At 52.3% G+C, this 19,676-nt stretch overlaps 1 protein-coding gene across 2 annotated transcripts in view; it reads left to right on the top strand.

The window, feature by feature from the left end:
- Positions 1-19,676, top strand: part of Ccdc88c (coiled-coil domain containing 88C) — a 117,253-nt gene that overhangs the window by 65,700 nt on the left and 31,877 nt on the right. For both annotated transcript variants that reach the window (XM_040742622.1, XM_040742623.1), the window contains 7 exons: positions 6,895-7,041; positions 7,586-7,730; positions 11,935-12,119; positions 12,632-12,769; positions 14,184-15,245; positions 18,126-18,253; positions 18,996-19,137. In XM_040742622.1, coding sequence (XP_040598556.1) covers positions 6,895-7,041; positions 7,586-7,730; positions 11,935-12,119; positions 12,632-12,769; positions 14,184-15,245; positions 18,126-18,253; positions 18,996-19,137 — 1,947 coding nt within the window. The remainder of the gene's footprint in view (positions 1-6,894; positions 7,042-7,585; positions 7,731-11,934; positions 12,120-12,631; positions 12,770-14,183; positions 15,246-18,125; positions 18,254-18,995; positions 19,138-19,676) is intronic.

The following is a 19,676-nucleotide window of genomic DNA, read 5'->3' on the forward strand; positions in this document are numbered from 1 at the left end:
AGGTCTAGCAGCCCTCTGTCATCCCTGCTGTGGGACTTCACTTTCCTGCTGGCACACTGGCCCTCCCGCTCCAGCCAGGGGTGCTGAGGTGGGCTCTGGAGGATATGACTGAGCACCACTTCTCAGACCCACTCAGGGAGTGTCCCCGTGAGGAATGTGAATGGCTAAGACACCTCGGGTGCTGGGCAAGGAGCTGGCGAAGGGCCCAGGTCCTCCTTTGTCTTGGGAACAGCTCAATGGCTCACTGTCTCTGCCCATGTTGAGAGGTGTGAGTTCTGGCCTGCAGGACTCCAAGTGGACTTGGATGCTTATTCAGATGCCACAGGCATTGTCCTGTCCAGAGTTCCCAAACTGCTGTCTCAGCAGTTCCTCCTGACGTTGGCACCTAGAAAGGTCTCCAGACAGGGTCAGGAGTACAGTGTGATGGCCAGGACTCACCCCAGTACTCTGTCCCCAGAGGTGAGTGGGTCCCAGTTCCAGACTCCACATTCATTCAGACATTGTCCCAATGTTCTCCCTCAGACACACAGATAAGCTACTGTGTTAGGAGCTGATGCTGATGGTGATGATGATGATGTAGGAGTCATCCTCTCCACAACACAGGGAGTATCTAGACTTTGAAAGAGGTTTGCAGGGAGTTTCCCACCCATTTTCTCAACACCTGACTCAGTTTAGTGTGATGATCACACATTTTCCAAGGGACTCACCACTAGTTCCTTAAGAGTCATTTTTCATTAATGACATTGATTTTTGGCTTTATTTTGGGATCACTGAGTTTAACCAAGTCTGCCTGCATGACCATTGGTGTGGAGCTGGCCTTTAGAGCTGGTGGACTCACACAGCTCAGACACTGACTCTGCTCCCCGGCATGCATCAGTAACTAATTGTTCTCCGGGGAGGGGTGAGGATTGTCTCTAAGCAATTAAAAACAGTGTTGTGGAGAGTGTGTGTGTAAATGGAGGCTGACTTGCGGGACTCTTAACGTTAGAGAAGATGCATGAAATGTGGGCATCTACAAGTAAAGATGAAATGATGGGCAGTGGGCAGATGTTTAGACAATGATGAAGCAAATATAGCAAAATACTACGGAATTTGGGTGGCGTGTGTGGAGGTGTAGACAATATTAATTTGGACTTTTCAGTGATAGAAGGGACAGTGTAAGCTAGGTATGATGACACCTGTCATCCCATCACTTGGGAAGCAGAAGCAGGAGGATCAGGAGTTCAAAGTAATTCCTGACTGCACAGTAAGTATGAGACCAGCTCGAGCTGAATGAATGAAACCTTTTGTCAAAACAAACAAAAACATCACATACATGGCTGAGTCTGAGGTGGTTCGTTGAGTAAGAACCCTTGCTGTACAATCAGGAGGCCTGAGTTCGGATTGCTCCTGTGGTCCCAGCACTGGGGAGGTGAGTGTAGGAGGGTTCCTGGGACTTGCTGGCCAGTCAGTGCTACTTTTAAAGAAAAAGTAACAAAATGATGGAGGAAGATTTCCAGCACCAACCTCTGGCCTTCTTTACACATGGATTTCCACCTCCAATATACAGCGTACACACGGGAGAGGGGGAGAGGGAGAGGGAGGGGGAGGGGGGAGGGAGGGGTGTCAAACAGGGCCTCACAGTGTAACCTAAGCTGGATCCTTCTGCCTCAGCCCCCTGAAGTGCTGTGACTACAGGTGTGTGCTACCATGCATACTTTCCTACAGAGGCTCTTGGCTGTAGGATGCTCACTTCCATAGGTGAGAGTTACAGAACTCAGTACTTGTCTGTGGTCAGCTCTGTCTGTGTGGGCTTCCAAACCCTGGGGTGAGTATTCTACCTCACATGCCCTGAGTGAAGGAAACCATTGCTGTGTAGTGAAATGGGAAGAAGCCTGAGGTTCACTCTCCTTGGGACTGGGTGTAGCCTTCACGTCAGCTGTCCACATTTGTGACACGTTTAGGTAACAGGAGTGGAGGTGGGGTGACCGAAACATCTTCTCTGATGACCTGAAAATACACCAGTGCAGATACCCTGAGGAAGAGCCTGTCAGTGCCGGAGGAGGAGAGAAAGGGTCCGAGGGCAATGGCCAGTTGGGTTTCATTAGTAAAATGTAGACCAGAAATTTACAGTTTGCTTTTAAACTCCAACAGCCTTCCCGTGGTTCCTGGTCTAGTTCAGAAGGGTCGAAACTGCATAATAGGGAGCAGCATAAACACCTTGGAGACAGGAAAAATGTGGAGTGTGTACACAGCTAAACCATGTGACTTCCCTTTGAAAACAGTGGTCCTTAGAGTCAATACCTGGGGCAAGAGGGGTCACAGTCAGGGCTGTAGGGGGGGTGACACAGCCCGGAAGGTTTTCTTTCTCAGTATTTCCTGATTGGCTTAAAATTTCTACCTGAGTTGTGCTCATCCCGGGCAGAGTGGCAGTGGTCTTCCCTGTGCTTTCTAGGAAGTGCAAGTTTCGAACTAATCAGAGGGGCAGAGACCCAGCAGTACACTATTCTGCCAAGGGCTGGGCAAGCCTTGTCCTGTTAGGAACGAAGGGGTATGTCCTGCCCTGGCCTCCCAGGCACCGAGGCTTGCCTGCAGCGAGCTTATCCTAGCCGCCCTTCTCTGTAGAGAACCCTGAGCAGAGATAAAGGCCCTGCCTGGAACAGGTCTTGCAGGGAAGAGGCAGCCAGAGAAAGAAGGGTGGGTCACTGGCAAGCCCTGGCCCTTTGGAGCTGGGTTAATGACAAGTTCCAGAGTGTTTCATACCTGACAACCCCCAATCCAAGATCACACCCTTAAGATGATAGCAGTTGGCCCAGGGCCAGGAAGGGACAGAGTTTGGTCAGTCCTGCCCTGCCCCCAGCTAACTCATTCCCCTTTACCCTGGGGTTCCTAGCTCTTCTAGATGCGCCTGTCTCCTTCAGCGGGAAATGCTCAGGACTCAGTAATGGTGAGCGCCCAGTGCCTTGGGCTTTGGGCTGGCTCCTTTCCTGCCCTCAGCTCTCCATCCCGTAGGAGTCTCAGTTCGTGTGTCCAGAGTCATTGCCTGCCCATCTGTGTTGGTTGGAGGCCAGCCACTTTCCTTCCACTTGTGCAGGGGTTCGAGCCATCTCTTTTTCTCCTCACCTCGCCCCACCTCATATGGATCAGGCCCAGGGAGCCACCATCCTTTAAACCCATGTCCCCACCTCCCTGCGTGTGACTGTCCTCGGTAGTTATCTGAAGCCTGTGCACGCCTCTGGCTGCCTCCTGCTGGCTTGCTCTGTTTACTCCAGCATCTGCACACAGAAGCTCTCCCTGCATCTAAACTGGCTGTGCCACGGCGCAGTCCCCTGGCCTGCTCAGTGGTCCACCAGATACCCCTCCCTCTCTGGAATGATTCCATGCTCTCTCTCCCTTTGGCCCCCCCTCCCCACCATGGGCCTCTGCAGATTTCCCAGGCTGCCTGCCTCTCCGTGTGTCCATTGACTCAGGAGCTGTGTGCTTATGACCAGAGAGCAGGGCTGGGTCTGTGAGCCCAGCAGGCCGTGTCCCCAATCTCTTGTTTCACATTTCTTTTATAAGCCCCCTCCCCACTTTCTGGACAAAGTGTGAAACATGGTATCACTGTGATGTATGTTTCCATCTGTTTCCTGACCAGACTGGGAGCCTGGGCAGATAGTATGTGCCTTCCTAATAGTGAGGCCTCTGGGCAGTGACGTTCTCTGCTTGCGAGCCGGCAAACTATAGTCTGTAGATTAAACCTAGCCCACCATCGGCTCTTATTGGTACAGTTTTGTTGGAACACAATACCCCTCCTCTAGTCCCAACAGAGTATTGCTTTCTGGTCCTTTCCAGAGTAGGTGTGCAGTGAGGCCTTTAGGCGAGCAGCAGGGACTGTACCCCCTGAACAGGGTTTAGCTCTGGGTCCACTATAGCACTTAAGGTCCACAGTGACCCTGTGAGGTGTAGTAGCCAGACAAGAAAAGGCATCACAGTTGCTAAGCAAGTGGTCTGGGATTGGAATGTGGCTGGCCATCTCCAGAGCCCTGACTGGCTGCCAGAGAATGAGGGGAGCCTTGGCCATTAAGGAGAAGAAAGGGAGTGTAGGAAGGTGTTTATGGAGGACCCCAGCCTTCCACAGTTGATGCCCAACTAAGCAGTCATGTCCCAAGTGAGGAATGTTAAATTCCGGGGAGCTAGCCCAGGGGAACCCAGATGCTAGGTGGGTAGTCTTCTGTTCTTTCTGCCTTGGGGTTTCCTGTGTCCCTGTTGCTTCTGAACAGGACAGAGAGGACCTTTGGTTTCTTGTCTGGTCCCTACATTTCTTCAGGTCAGGCCCTGTTTCAGGCAGGCAGGCTGGCCTTCAGGGTCAGGGTAGAGCAACCCCTGCCCTTGAGTCTCCATGGCAGTGGGGCTGAGGGGCGAGGCACTGGGTGAGGGATGGAGACAGGGCAGGAAGGGAAGGAGTGAGAGGCCTGTTGCTAGGGATCCAGTGACCCAGATCTTACTACCCTCAGCACCCCCGCCGTGACCCCCCCCCCGGCTTTCTGTTGTAGTGGACGCCATGAGCCATTGTGAGTTGCCATTCCAGGCTCACTGGAGAGGAGGAGGCTTTCTTTGACTCCGGTGTTTGGTGTTCAAGAGGCACTCCTGGAAACCAGTTACTTTTTGTTTGCTTTTGTTTTTCGGTGTTAGGGACAGAGCCCAGGGTTTCATGTATGCTAGGCAAGTCCTCCGCTGTGCTGACACCCCCAAGCCCTTGCAAAACAGTTTTTGTCTGTTGACAAGGGAGCTGCTTCATGGGTAAGTGCTGGATTGAACTTTGTCCTTCCCAGTTGTGAAGTGTCCATGACTAGACAGCTGGCGAGTTCAGGCACTGTGCACTGGGAATTGGACACACATTACTGACCCACATTTTTCACCTAGGCAGAGTTATCCAGCCTGAGAGTTCTTACAGCTAGAGTTCATGGCAGAAATGGAGTTGGCCCACTGGCCCCCAGTCACTCTTCCAAGACACAGTGGTAGATCAGGAATGGACTCTCAAGTCACTCGGGGACAGGACCTTCAGTCCAACCTGTGGCTGTATAACACCCCAGCTGTGGGCAGGGCAGGGTTGGGCTTGATAACAGCCTCCTGGTTGGGGCAGATAGGTATGCCAGACAGCTGTCTAGTGAAATGGAGTCAGCCTTCCCAGCCCTGCAGACCAGTATTGGAGTGATGGACGTGTAAGGCAGGGTGGATTGCCATCATCTAATGCTGGGGACACTGAGGCCACCAAAGCAGGCGGCTGGAAAGGCGCTTGGAGACGATCCTGTTGGATCATCTGCCCCTGCCTATCAAAGCTGAGTCCTTCCAGGGCCACCTCCGGTCCCCCCGCTACAAGACTCAGTGAACACAAGTATGACTGTCCTGTCCCAGAAGTTTCCCAGAGTGGGGGAAGAGGACAGCCACCATTACCTCAGAGCAGGAGCAGCAAAGGATGGAAACCCAAATACCTGACTTGACCTAGTGACAAAGTAGACTCCCAAGTCCTCAGAGGGAGTCATCCGGGATGGATCTTGAAGACTAAGTAGGAGTTGTCTGTGTAGATAAACATGCAGCCTGTCCTGTGGTTGCTTACTGAGTAAGAGTAGTCAGGCTGAAAGTGCTGCTGGGTAGACTTTATTTGACACAGGGTGAACAGTGACCACAAAGAGACTGTTGGACTCTTGCTGATTTGAGACCCTCATTGTTCTCTGTCAATGCCATTGGTGTCAATCTCGGCCTCTGTTAACCTCGGCCATTGAGGGTGAGTCTTCTAGCAAAGAAAGTCTGAGAACTTTGGCCTTGACCCACAGCAGGCCTGTGACTGTGGGCACCTTCCTTAGTACACTTGAGTTGGTCCTTCATCTGTGTGGGAAGAGACTGACCTGGCCTGCCTGCCCTGCTGTGAGGAGCAGGTGAGGGAGGACCAGCCACAGTGATATGGTCTTTGTCAGGCAGGTGTGGAGTCTCCAGAGGCAAATGGGAGACTCCAGAATGAACGTGCTGCTTCCTCAGGGCCAGTTTTGACCAAGCCCATGTCCATGAGTGCTAACCTCCACCGGGAAGCTTGCGTCAGGCCTATGTGGGAGAATGAGCACATGGCGGGTACTTGGAATCTCTGGTCTTGGCCCTTGTAGTTTGTGAGTGGGACAAATCTTGGGAACCTTTCCTACCAAGGAAGGTGGCAGTTCCCAGTGTGTACTGTTAATAAGCTGCTAAGACATGTGGGGGACCCTGCACACCAAGCACTGCTGGGAGGGGCTCATGAGACATGAGAGGCTCAGGACAAGGTCTGACAGCCATGGCATGCAGACCGGCCTCTTCCTGTGATGCCAGCAGAGGTCAGTTTCTGCCTGTGCCTGTCTGTGGGATTTGTATTTCCTGCTTTGCTGTGCTGCTGCCTGACCGTCCCTTCTTGTCTGGCTGAAATACCGAATCGAGAGGATCTGCAGTCCCTCAGCCACCCCTTCACTCCCTTTTGTTAAAGGGAACTCAGGCCAGCGGTGACCCACATTGTCAGCAGAGTCCACTTTCCACTGGGGTACGAGTTTAGGATCATCTGGCCGTGGAAGACCTCGAGGAAGGGTTGCCTTCCCAAAGTTCCTCATTATCTGCTGTGCTGGGGAATGAAACCCCAGGACTTTGTGCATGCTAGGCATCTGCTCTGCACCGAGCTATACCCCAAACCACTAAGTATTTTCTTGACTCTTGAATTCTTTTTCTTTGAGAGTCTGCTTGCCTGGCCTCAAGGGAGCAGGTGAGGCTGACGGAGGCTGGATGGAGAGCTCCCCTCCACGTGTGCCCCTCACCTGGTTGCTTGGCTCCGGGCCCTAAAAGCACTTTGTTTGAAAGTCCTGTGGTCATGACCCTGGCATTTATCTGATGGCTCTCCTGTTTGTGTTTGCTCTTCAGGAACTGAGAGAAGACAACATCATCTTAATCGAGACCAAGGCCATGTTGGAGGAGCAACTGACGGCGGCCCGGGCTCGCGGTGATAAAGTCCATGAGCTGGAGAAGGAGAACCTGCAGCTAAAATCTAAGCTCCATGACCTGGAACTGGTATTAATGAAGCGGGCGCCGTGTACAGAGGCGATGGCGGGGGCATCGGAGGGGCGGGCTCCTCTGTGCCAGCAGCAGTTCCCTGACTTAAGAGAAGAGCTTCCAAAGCTCAGTGGCTCAAGTGGGCACTTACTGCCCCAGAAACAGCTAGGACCTGACTTGTATGTTGCTTCTGCAAGGGTGAGCACGTACGTCATTTTCAAGGGTCCTCGGTGGCTCTCAAGTGGGTTGAGCACTGGCATGTCGTTCCTGTCACAGCGTATGAGAACTGCAGAGACCTACTTTAGAGCCAGCAAGTTGCCCGTCACCAGTGTCATGTTGCAAAGCACTGTTCTTGTGTTCGCTGAGACCTCAGGACTTCCTTCTTGGCCTGAGTAGCCAGGTCAAGGGATGCCTTGTAGTGGTCCCTGTCGCAGTGGGGCCCTGAGTGGGGTGTTTGTGTACAGTCTGGAAGGAAGCATGCTGTCCTTCTGAGTGGATGGTGGTTGATGCCTCACGTCTGCGGCTGGTCAGACATCCCTCACGTTCCCTCTTTCTGCCCTAGGATCGGGACACAGATAAGAAACGAATTGAGGAGCTGCTGGAAGAAAACATGGTTCTGGAGATCGCACAGAAACAGAGTATGAACGAGTCGGCCCACCTGGGCTGGGAGCTGGAGCAGCTGTCCAAGAATGCAGACTTGTCTGATGGTAGGTGGTGCCCAGGGCTGGGACCCGGCCCACAGCCGCCGCCCCTGGTCCAGGCCAGCCCTTGACTGGCTCTGTGGCTTCCTTACAGTCCATCCATCCTCCACAAGTAAATGTGATTTCCTCAAGTGCCATTCGGGGCTGTTTCATTATGGTCGTTCCCCGGGGGAAACATGAGTGGCCTGCAGCCCGGATGCCCAGAAGTAAACTACAAATGAAGTGTTGGGATTTCTCGGTTTCCCATGTGGACACTCGGGGGCTTCTAGATCACAGCTCTTTGCTGATGACAGAAAGCCCTGACACTAGAAGTGTCCCCAGTGATCACTAATCCTTATTATAAATGGACCCCGGACATTATTTGCTCTGTTCATTTGCATAATTGGGCAAGATGGATGCAGCCTGTCCCGTCTCCCTGGTGGGGATGCTAAGTGGCCGCTGCTCCCCAGTCTGGGGCTCTTTATGGATCTTCCAGGGGAAGAGGGGGAGGGGAGCGCCCCTTCCTGGCACGCACTGCTGCCCTCTGCCGGTACCCTGAGATAAGGTGTTCACCATGGGAGGGTGGGGACCCAAGTCAGCACTGCCGCAGGAAGCTCCAGCGCCCAGCAAACAATAAGCCAGTTCCTGTGTTTGAAAATAGCCACATTCACCTTTCCCATGCACCCGACCTGACAAGTTAGTGTTGACTTAGCACTCGACAAAGCAGGCTTGGGCATTTGGCTTGTTTTAGGTTTGAAAGATATCGATAAAAATTCCCTGAGATTACCACCAAGGTCATTTCTTCCAGTGCTCTTACCAGCTCTGGGCGTGAAAGCAGTGGGTTAACTTGTTTCTGTGGACTCTGAATTGTGTCTGTGGAGGTGCCTGGGAGCCACACAGGGTGGGTGGGAGAGGGCATTGTCTCTGCCTCTGAAGTTCAAGTCCACCAAGAGGAACGTCTGCCCCCTGGTGGACTGGAGAAGCAGTACAGGCTTTCAGGGCCAGCCTCACCGGCCTGATCAATTAATTCACACTGCCTAGTTTAGTTTATGAACCCTTTAAGGCCATGATTGATTACTTTTTTTTTATTTTAAAATTAGATTTGTTTATGTGCATGTGCATACTGGGAGTCAGGACGGTTTGTGGGGATTGGTTATTCCTCCACCATGTGAGGACCCAAACCAAGGTCATCAGGCTTTGTGGCGTATGTCTTTACTCACTGAGCCATCTCACCACACGGTTTTGGGTACATGGGTGTTTTTGCCTGCATGCACATCTCTGTACTGCTTGCATGCCTGGTGCCCACGGAGGCCAGAAGAGGGCCTTGGATCTCTTGGAACTAGAGTTACAGGTGGTTGTGATCTGCCACGTGGGTGCTGGGAAATGAACCTGGATCCTCTGCAAGAGGAGCCATTGCTCTTGACCACCGGGCCTGTGATTTATTCTTAGTGTTGGCTGGTCTCACTGTGTTGCCCAAACTGGCTCCAGACTCCTAGGCTCAGGTGAGCCTCCTGCTCCATTCTCCTGAGTAGCTGGATTAAGCTGTGCCTGGCCCTAAATACTTCAGATTGTGCTTGGGCTGTGGGTTGAGGTCGGGGCCCCATGTATACCGAGCACACACATTACTATTGAGGTCTACCCACAGCCTCTCTAGTGGACTCTGAAAGACAGAAGGACTTGGAAAGACCTGGCTCTGAGTGCTGGCTCCTCTACTTACGACCTGGAGTAATACGATGTCTTTAAACTTTAGCTTCCCTGTCTACAAAATGAGGGCAGAGAGCTTGCCCTCAGCCTCACAGGAGGAGACCGAGGCTTTAGCCCTACTGGCCCCGTTTATGTTTGCTGTGCCTGGGAGTCCCAGTTGCTGGGTGGTCTGATGAACGAGCCTTTGTGCTCAGAGTGGAGCTTGCTCGAGTTGCTGATAAGCTGTTTGCAGTCAGTGCCGTTGTTGAACTGTAGAAACTTGGAAGTTATTCTGCCTGAGTCTCAGCAAGGGAGGATCAGAAATATGGACAGCGGTGAAATACATAAAATGAGGCCAGTGAGACAGCTCAGCAGGTAAAGGTGCTTGCCAAAGCCTGAGGACCTGAGGTCAGTGGCCAGAGCCCACATTATAGGAGAGTCAGCCCCTGCACGTTGTCCTCTGGCTTCCATGTGCCGCACTCATACACACACACACACACACACACACACACACACACTCTCTCTCTCTCTCTCTCTTAAATAATTGTAATAAAAATTAACTAAATTACATATATATATATATATATATATAGAGAGAGAGAGAGAGAGAGAGAGTCCACCATTATAAATATGACCTCCACATAAATGTTACAGAAGTATTGTCCAACAGGAAGAAGTAATGAACAACATCATAGAAGTAATGGCCACAGGTTGAGTTAGTGGACTTTTATTTTAGGCCTGGTGCTTACTTAGTTTCCTTTTTTTTTTTTAAAATGCAATTATATCATTATGTATTATATATCAAATCATATATATATTTCCCCTTCCCATGTACCCCACTTCCTCTCTCAAAGTCATGGCCTGTTTCTTTAACTGTACACACACACACACACACACACACACACACACACACACACAAGCTAAATGTATAAATACACCCTACTTAACCCGTATGCTGTCACTTGTATGTGTGTTTTCAGGGCTGGTTGTTTGGTACTGGATAACCAAGTTGAGGGACTCTTCCTTGGGGAAGACTTTCTCCTGCTCTCAACATCCTTTAGATGCCTATAATTCTTTGCCTAGGTTGAGATCCCACATGATTTCCTGTTGCATGTCAGCATGTCTGTTGGTATTGTCCTGTTCGGGCTTTGTTGGGGCAGCCATGATGAGGAGACTTCATGGTGTAGCTTCTCTGACATTTCTAGGACATTAACTCCCACAGCCAACTTCCTGTTCCTCTGGCTCTTACAGTCTTCTCCTCCACTCTTCTCTGTGACCCTTGACCTTAGGTGCAACCTTGTGCTGTAGATTATCAGTTGGGACTGATTGCATTCTCTGTAATGATCTCCGTCTGTTTGGTGAGTCCTGTAAAGGATACGTATTCAGAATGTAGTTAGGCGTTATGCCAGTTTAGTAAAGTGTAGTTGTAGGTTCTCCTCCAAGATCCATGGTAGCTAGGTTGCTTTCTTTAGCTAACTGAGAGAAGGCCTCCCAAATGTCTCTGAACCTGTGCCCATGCTAGGATTAGACATACTGTGTTGCTGATTGTTACTTTGGATCTTTAAGACAGCCTGTCCTGTTGGGTCTGTACTGTTGCTCTGGTAGGTGTTAACCAACAGAGGACACAAACACTCTTCAGTCCTTAGAGTTGCATAAGGATCTGAACACACACATCGGGTTTGAACATGCATGGATGTCTGTGCTGTGGACCTCAGCACCCTCTGTACTCTCAGAGCCCCTGGGTGATGAGTGAGAGTCAGGAGTGGAAGGGAGTGGGCAGAGGAGGGACCAAGGAACAGTGTGACTCTTTCTTTAGTGTGTTTCAGGCCTTCTGAGAAGCCCTGGATTTACCTGCAGCCTTGCGTCTGCTTATAGGAGGAAAGGACCAAGAAGTCTAGTCCTTGACTCTCAAGAAAGTGCTGGGTTGTGTGAATGCAGAGTAGATGCCTTTTAAAACATTTACCTTATCTTACTGAGACACCTAAGCAGCTTTGCATATATTATCTGACTTTTCTTCAACATGATTGTGAGGTTGGAAGAAATCTTTCCTGTCAAGGTTCTAGCCCAGACTGGCCAGCAATGGGCACACACACACACACACACACACACACACACACACACACACACACACACACACACACACACACACACACACACACACAGAGGCACAGCTTTCCCTCACTCACCAGCTGGTCACTGTGTCCTGTGTCTTCCCTGCTGAGCAGCCTAGAGGCCCACTGCTCCTGGAGTGGACACAGAAAATACTTGTAGCCTTTGAGTCAACTGAGTGAGCAGCATGGTGCTCCAGGTTCCTGTAAGTCCCACGATCGGCTCCTACACTGTAATCGAGTTTCTCCTTAAGTGCTAGATTGAGTGGACCCAGCTCTGCCAGCAGAGGCCCTCCATCTTGGGTACTGAAGCAGCAGGTCCATTGCGATGAGAATGGAGAACAAGGGGGGGGGTGCATAGCTCTTGGGGCTCGGCTCGTGTCGGAGGGTGGAATCAAGGATTCCCAAAATGCTAGGCCCTGACAGACTCGGCCCTTCAGCCTCCAGGAAGTCCTTCGTATTTGAGCTGAATGAGTGCGCCTCCAGCCGCATCCTGAAGCTGGAGAAGGAGAACCAGAGCCTCCAGAGCACCATCCAGGGGCTGCGGGACACGTCGCTGGCGCTGGAGGAGAGCAGCCTCAAATGCGGGGAGCTGGAAAAGGAGAACCAACAGCTTAGCAAGAAGGTGACCTTCCCGGGGCAGGCGTAGGGGCACCCAGTGTGCATCGCGGGAAGTTCATGCCTCTGGGGCCTTAACACACCCATTGCCAGACTCCAGGGAGACTTCAGTCGTTTTCTTACTGGAGGACCTGTGTCTGCATTCCCTTGATTTGCTCTTCAGTCCCATACAAGGCACCTAGGGCAGTGCAGGGAGGGGACAAGATCTGCTGGCAGGAGGCCAGCCCCCAGGGACCCTGCCTCCGCTGCTTTGTCCCCTCTGCTTGGGGCTTGGGTCAAACCCTCCCGCTGTGAAACGGACCTTCATGGAGCAACTGGTCTTAGCCCAGGCAGAAAGTACAGGTCATGTCAGGTCCATGACTGAGGGAAGGTGTGAGGATGTTGCTGCAAAATGACAGGGGTACCTTTTTTCTCAAGGACCTAGAGGAATAACCTGGGCAGAGTAGGATCTGTCTTTGTGTCTAACTCGGCTCACTTGGCTAGAGTGCTGTCACACAGGCTGGATCTTTAAATCTGCAGATTGAAAAGTTGCAAATGCAGCTGGAGAGAGAAAAGCAGAGCAACCAAGACCTGGAGACTCTGAGTGAGGAGCTGATCCGCGAGAAGGAGCAGCTGCAGAGCGGCATGGAGGCCCTGAAGGCTGACAAGGCCAGGCAGGTAGGCGTTGCCGTCGCCACCTCACTCGCTCGCGCTAGCAGGAGGGATCTGAGGCGCACAGCCGTGTCTCCACCCTCTCCTGTATCTGGATGGACATCTGGCAATGTCTGCGGACGGTTCTGATTGCTCTGATTCTGGGAAGGAAAAGACTAGAGTTCCTGGCACGGTCGTCTTAGTTCCGTTCCGTGGCTGTGACAAACACCATGACCTAAGGCTGTGTGGAGGAAGAAATGGTTAATTTCAGTTTACAGGTGCAGCCCATCATTGAGGGGAGTCAAGGAAGCTGGAGGCTTGGTACCCCACATAGGAAACCCCCTCATAGCCGAGGAAGTACAGCATGGACTGTAGAGGATGTTTGCTGTCTGACCCTCTCAGGCTCATGCTTAGGTAACTTTCTTACATAGCCCAGGACTGTCTGCCTAGGGATGGTGCTGCCCACAGTGGACTGGGCCCCTTACATCGATAAATAATTAAGACAACCTGCCACAGGCCACGCCCATCTGGGCAGTCCCTCAGTTGAGACTCTTCCCCCGGTAGCTCAAGGCTGGGTCAGGTTGACAGTTAAAGCCAACTAGAGTGGAGGCTGCAAAACGTTCTGCAGTGCACAGGACGATGGCCCATTTCTAATAGCCTATTTATGACAGGGCAGAGACCTTGGCAAAGCTGCAGGGTTCTGTTTGCTTCCACTTTAAGAAGTCCCTAGGCACTGATGTAGTAGCACAGTGGTGCCATCAGGACCAGGCCCTTCTAAGGCCTCTGAACTCTCCAGGGTCTGCACAGAGGGAAGTGGAGCGTAAAGAACGAGTCTGGGAAATTTTAGGGTTTTGGCTTCTGCTGTAGATGAGTAAGAAGTAGGGAGAGAAGTTGAGACCAGTACTGTGCATGATGGAAAGACAGGTGGGCCTTGCAGGAGCTCACTGGGAGGCAAGCACCGGGCAGCAGGCGCAGGGGATCCTGTGTGGATGGACAAGGTGGAGGGGGGGGGGGGGGGATGGTGGGTGCAGGGCTGCTTGAGAGCCGTTGTGCAAGGTTGCTCAGGGCACCGACCCTGCGGATGAGAAGACATGGGAGGGACTAAGGCACAGAGAACAGCAGCCTGTTCAGTGTGTCCGTGCTAGGAAGAAGCTGGGAGACAGAAGAGTATAGCCTAAGAGAAGGCCACGGAGGCAGGCGGGTTCCTCCAGGCCCTGCCGGCCATGACAGAGGGACCAAGAGAATCACTAATACGCTTACGAAAGAGACACGTTGTTTAGGTGTAAGACCGAGCTTGCTGTATTGAGTGTGTTTTGATGGGGCGTGGATGGGTCTGGGCACCATAGAGTAGCTATCGAAGACTTCTGCTCGGCAGTGAAGCCAGACCACTGGTGTAGGTTCCTGCAGCATCCTGGGTCATGCCCGATGTGTTTGCTCACAGATAAAGGACCTGGAGCAGGAGAAGGGCCACCTCCACCAGGCTGTGTGGTCATTGCGGGAGAGGCCACAGGTCAACAGCCCGAAGGATGTGGAGAAGGAGAACAGAGCCCTGCACCAGGCTGTGACTGAGGCCGGCAGCAAAGTCAGCCAGCTGGAGCTGGAGAAGCAGCAGCTGCACAGGGACCTGGAGGAGGCCAAGGAGAAGGGAGAGCGGGCAGAGGTGCTGGAGAAGGAGCTGCACCGCCTGGAGAAGGAGAACGAGCAGCTGGCCAAGAAGGTGACCTCCCTGAAGACAGTCACTGAGAAGGTCGAGGCCCTGGAGCACGAGAGCCAGGGTTTGGAGCTGGAGAACCGGACGCTGAGAAAGTCCCTGGACACCCTGCAGAACGTGTCTGTGCAGCTCGAGGGCCTGGAGCGGGACAACAAACAGCTGGATCAGGAGAACCTGGAGCTGCGTAAGATGGTGGAGGCCATGCGCTTCACCAGCGCCAAGATGGCGCAGATCGAGGCGGAGAACCAGCAGCTGGAGCGGGAGAAGGAGGAGCTGCGCAGGAGCGTGGAGCTGCTGAAGGCTCTGAGCAAGAAGTCGGAGCGCCTGGAACTCAGCTACCAGAGCGTGAGTGCTGAGAACCAGCGGCTGCAGCACAGCCTGGAGAGCAGCAGCCACAAATCTCAGGCCCTCGAGAGGGAGCTGGGCGAGCTGGAGGCCGAGCGCCAGTCTCTGAAGCGAGACCTGGAGACTCTGCAGCTCACCAACAAGCAACTTGAGGGGGCTGAGAAAGACAGGAAGGCCCTGGAGCAGGAGGTGGCCCAGCTGGAGAAGGACAAGAAGCTGCTGGAGAAGGAGGCCAGACGCCTCTGGCAGCAGGTAGAGCTCAAGGACGCTGTCCTGGATGACAGTGCTGCCAAACTGTCGGCAGCCGAGAAGGAGAGCCGCGCGCTGGACAAAGAGCTGGCCCGCTGCCGAGATGCGGCCAGCAAGCTGAAGGAGCTGGAGAAGGACAACAGGGACCTCACCAAGCAGGTCACTGTGCACACGAAGACGCTGAGCACCTTGAGAGAGGTGAGCCTCGGCCAGGAGGTGGCAACATGGGCCTGTATCCAGAATGGGAGGTTCTAGCGTGGAGGGGGACCTTGGTGTATACCCTGAGGCTGAGCACAGGGACCTGGGAGAAAAGGCCTGCGGTGGTCTCACCACTCATTAGCGCTCCCTGACGGTCATTTCCTTACTCTGTGCCCTTCCGCCCCTGCATTGGTGCTCCTCCACTCACGGTGGGTTGTGTCCCCATCACTTAAACTGTAGATTGGGTACCCTAAGTGGAAGGCCATTCTGCATCAGTGACTTGTTGGAGGGATAGCTGTGGCACCAGGCAGGAGATAATAGCTACCCTCAGAGAGCCGTGTTTTGGAGGTTGTCCTGGTACTCTCTCTGTAGACCAGGCTGGCCTTGAACTCACAGAGATCTGCCTGCCTCTGCTCTGCCTCTGCCTCCCAAGTGCTGGGATTAAAGGCAGGCAGTGGGTTTCTTACAGTTACTTATTTATTTGTTTGGTATATGTGTAGGCACATGCATGCCACAGCATACAACCTGAGAGAGTCCGTCCTCTCCACTGTTTGGGCTCTGGGGGTCAAACTCAGGTTGCTGGACTCGTCAGCAAGAGCCTTTGGCTGTGGAGTCATCTCACGGCCCCGCACTGAAAAGACTGCAAGATATTTAAGCCTGTAGATCGACTTTGGTAATTTTAGGTCCCTGTCATTGTTCTTGGTACTTCCCACTGTTTTGTTTTAGTTTGGGGTCTTTTTTCTGCCTCTTTGGTGTTGTGGACTGAACCCATGGTCTTCAGCATGCTCACTGAGCAGCGTCCCTGGTCTTACTGTTTCTGTGGTACGATGTCCCTGTCCCTTCACAGACAAGTCGGACAGTTTAAGGATCTATTTCCGGAAGTGGAGTGATGGACTCAAAGTGTGTGACCATTCTAGCCCCTTGTGTTTTCTGCTCCCCGGATTGCCTGCTCTACCTTCTCTTGGGCTTTTGTTTGTTCATCACGGCGTGGCTCTGGTAGAGAGTGGCCCAGCCTGCAGGCTTCCAGGTAGCCGTTGGCTCACTGACTCCGGGCTCCTTTGAGCTTGTGACTAAGCCATCCCCCGTGGGATGTCCTGGCTCCTCAGCATGTGGCAGGTAGACAAGGAAGAGATCAAGGCAGAAAGACCCTCGTTCTGTGGAGCTGAGCCTAGGGCAGCTGCGGGATGCTGTGTGCCTAGTGAGGGAAGGGAAGTGATTTCAAAGTGAGCCCAGAGCCACGACAATGTAGGTCACATCAGGGAGGCAGTCAAGCCCCGCATGCCACCCACAGTCCTGTCTGTACAGTGCAGGCAGTGTGGGCTGTGATGCAGTTACCAACTCCCCAGGGATCTCCGGGGCTTGCTACACAGATGCACTTCCCCTCACCACAGTCAGGACAGTCCGACAGCCATCAGCCCTCTGTGCTGGGACTTAGCAGTCCCAGGTGCTGTTCTACTCTTGTTTGCATTTTGAAAACAGAATCCTCAGGCTAGTCTGGGATTCCTCGTATAGCCCAGGCTAGCCTTGAACTATTGATCCTTCTGCCTCAGCCTCCTGAGTGCCCAGCTCCAAGAGGCTTTGACCTAGAGCTCTACCTCAGCACTAGGCTTGGGCAGTGACCATGGCAGGTTAGAAGTCTACCAACTCTTCACTGCTTTATCCAAGGGCTGATCCATGTTACTCTAAGCTGCAACCATAGCCTGAGCTGCTCACCCAACATCAGCTGCTAGCATGGCAGGGGTGTAATGAGATTCTTCCCACCAGCCTGGTTCCAGAGCCACATCAGTCCCAAATGGACATGCAGGACACTATATTAATTATGAAGCTGTTAGCTGTTTGCTATGGTTTCTTCTTGGCTAGTTCTGACTTAATTATTAACCCATAACTTAATCTGAGTATTTCCATGTGGTCTTCTCTTACTAGTAAAAGGGTCAAGAACTTATTCCTCTCACATTACATAGTGACTAACTGTGCCTCCGTTTCCCAGAATCCTCCACCTCTCCTAGTCCCACCTATCTTGCTTCCCTATTGGCCAACAGTGCTTTATTCATCAACCAATAAGACAAATATATACACAGAAGACCATTCCGCATCAGTGGGGATACCATCCTGCCTAAGACTTGTAGGAGGGATAGCTGTGGCACCAGGCAGGAGATACTAGCTACCCTCAGAGAGCCGTGTGGAGATGGAAGCTAAAGGGATTGGGGAGATGAACCCTGAGCTCATTGCCCACACTCTGAAAAGTTAACCAAAGCCGGGGTTTAAAACAAACTCCTTCAGGCATGGGTTGGGTGCAATGCCCACCTAGCATGCATGAAGCCGTAGGTTGAAACCACAGCATAAAATCGGGCATGGTGGTGTACACCTGTAACCCTAGTACTTGAAGAGGCAGGAAGATCAGAAGCTTGGGATCCTCCTCAGCTACCCAGCAAGTCCAAGGCCACCCTGAGTTACAGTAACAACAGTAAATACCATCTTTCTCTCCTTGCTTGTATATTCATTGTCAATATTGAGGATTGAATTACTTGCTAAATACGTAATTTAAAAAGTCAACTGTATTAGTAGCGATCATTCTCACTACTAAAAGTCAATACAGCACAGTATTTCTGACATATTTTGGGGAAGGACATTCTGGATCCATCCTCTATATGTTGCCATGTGGTCTGTTGTTTCCAGCTCCAGGAGGGCTGGGAAAGGGTGTTCATCCCTTTTCTTTTGGTGGAGCATCCTGGAGTGGACCACCTCGTCACCCAGCTTGCTTGCCTGAAGCATCCGAAACAGCCAGAAGTGGCTTGAAGGTGTGGCACCATCATGAGGCCCCAGCCTCCCTGCCACACTTCGGCCAGACTCCTGTCCACAGTGATGTTTCCTGTCTCGCAGGACCTAGTACTGGAGAAGCTGAAGAGCCAGCAGCTGACCAGCGAGCTGGACAAGCTGAGCCAGGAGCTGGAGAAGGTTGGCCTCAGCAAGGAGCTGCTGTTGCAGGGGGATAACAGCCACGGTGACACGTAAGGCCCCTGTGTGCGAGCACTGTGCTCTCCGATGAGTCTGAGCTCCCTGGTCTCAGCCTGACGCCTTGATTTCATCTTCACCGCTGGAGTCGCTGTGTGACATGACTCCTTATGTCTGTCCTTTGTAGTTCAGGGCTTGTCCCTAGCAAGTCTCAAGGAGGCACAGAAGGAGATTGTTTTGTGAGACAAAACAGCCGTGGTGCTGGAAGCTAAACCCAGGGCTTCTTGCATGCGTGACAGGGTCTCCACTGCCCTGCACCCAGGGAGAGCCCACATCTCTTTTAATTGGATGGCTGCAGTTTTGCCTAGCTATGCCTTCTTGAACAGCGTGGCTTTAAAAGAAACCTAGTGTGGTAACTTTTTCTTGATCTGTTATCGACAAGACCCACATGCCTGCTTTGACACGTCTGGTGCAGTGGGAAGGCTGCAGACCTGCCATGCGCCTAGCTTGTGATGCTGGACCAATTGCTGAGGTCTCCTGAGATGGAGCCCCCATCTGTAAGGTAGCAGTGATAGATCACCTCCAAGGAGAAGTGTAAAACGCAGTGGCGATGCTTTGTGTGATGTTGCCGTGGATATGTCAGCCAGGGAACTCCAGGAAGGGCTCTGGGTCCCTGGAACACCTCTGCAAGTGGCACATAAGGCTAGCTTAGTGGGAAGGGCGTGTGCTGGCCAGACGGAAATGGAATTAGGGGTGGAGTGGCAGTAAAACCGTACTGTTGTATCTTTATATTTTCAGAAAATGCAAGATTTTGGAAGGCAAAAATGAATCAGCGTTGAAAACAACACTGGCCATGAAAGAAGAGAAGATTGTGTTTTTGCAGGCACAGGTGGAAGAGAAAGAAAGCTTGAATCACCAGCTACAGATTGAACTGCAGACGGTGAGGGCCAGGCTGAGGTCCCACCTGCCATACCTCTACCATACCCTCCCCAGGGTAACCAGGACAGTGTTCCGGGACAGATGAGGATGAGCTGTAGGGTCCTGAGGGTGCCAACCTCAGGGTATAGGAGCTGGGCGTGACAGAGGCAGATGCATGGTAGGGAGGAGGTTGTGTCTCAAAGCAGTTTTACACTTCCAGGTAAGGTATGGGAACATGAAACAGCCTAGAGCACCAAGCGGGGCCCTGCAGGCTCATAAGGCCCTGTAGATGGACCTTATGCGAATATGTGTGTCAGCTCTGGGGCACATACAAGCTCCTGTTCCTATGTACACAGACAACATGTGGAGCACATGTACACAATCTACATACATATTACATGCTTCCATCATTCATACTATGTACACATGTCAATAAGATGCTTCATGTACACACACTTGTGTGCATTCAGTCTCCACCTGTGCGTGAACTAACCCCACATGTATGTTTTCCCTTTTTGAACACGTGACACATCCCGTTGGTTGCAAAGGTGATTTGGGATC

The sequence above is a fragment of the Mesocricetus auratus genome, unplaced genomic scaffold (assembly GCF_017639785.1).
Source record: "Mesocricetus auratus isolate SY011 unplaced genomic scaffold, BCM_Maur_2.0 Super-Scaffold_15014, whole genome shotgun sequence".
Taxonomy (NCBI): domain Eukaryota; kingdom Metazoa; phylum Chordata; class Mammalia; order Rodentia; family Cricetidae; genus Mesocricetus; species Mesocricetus auratus.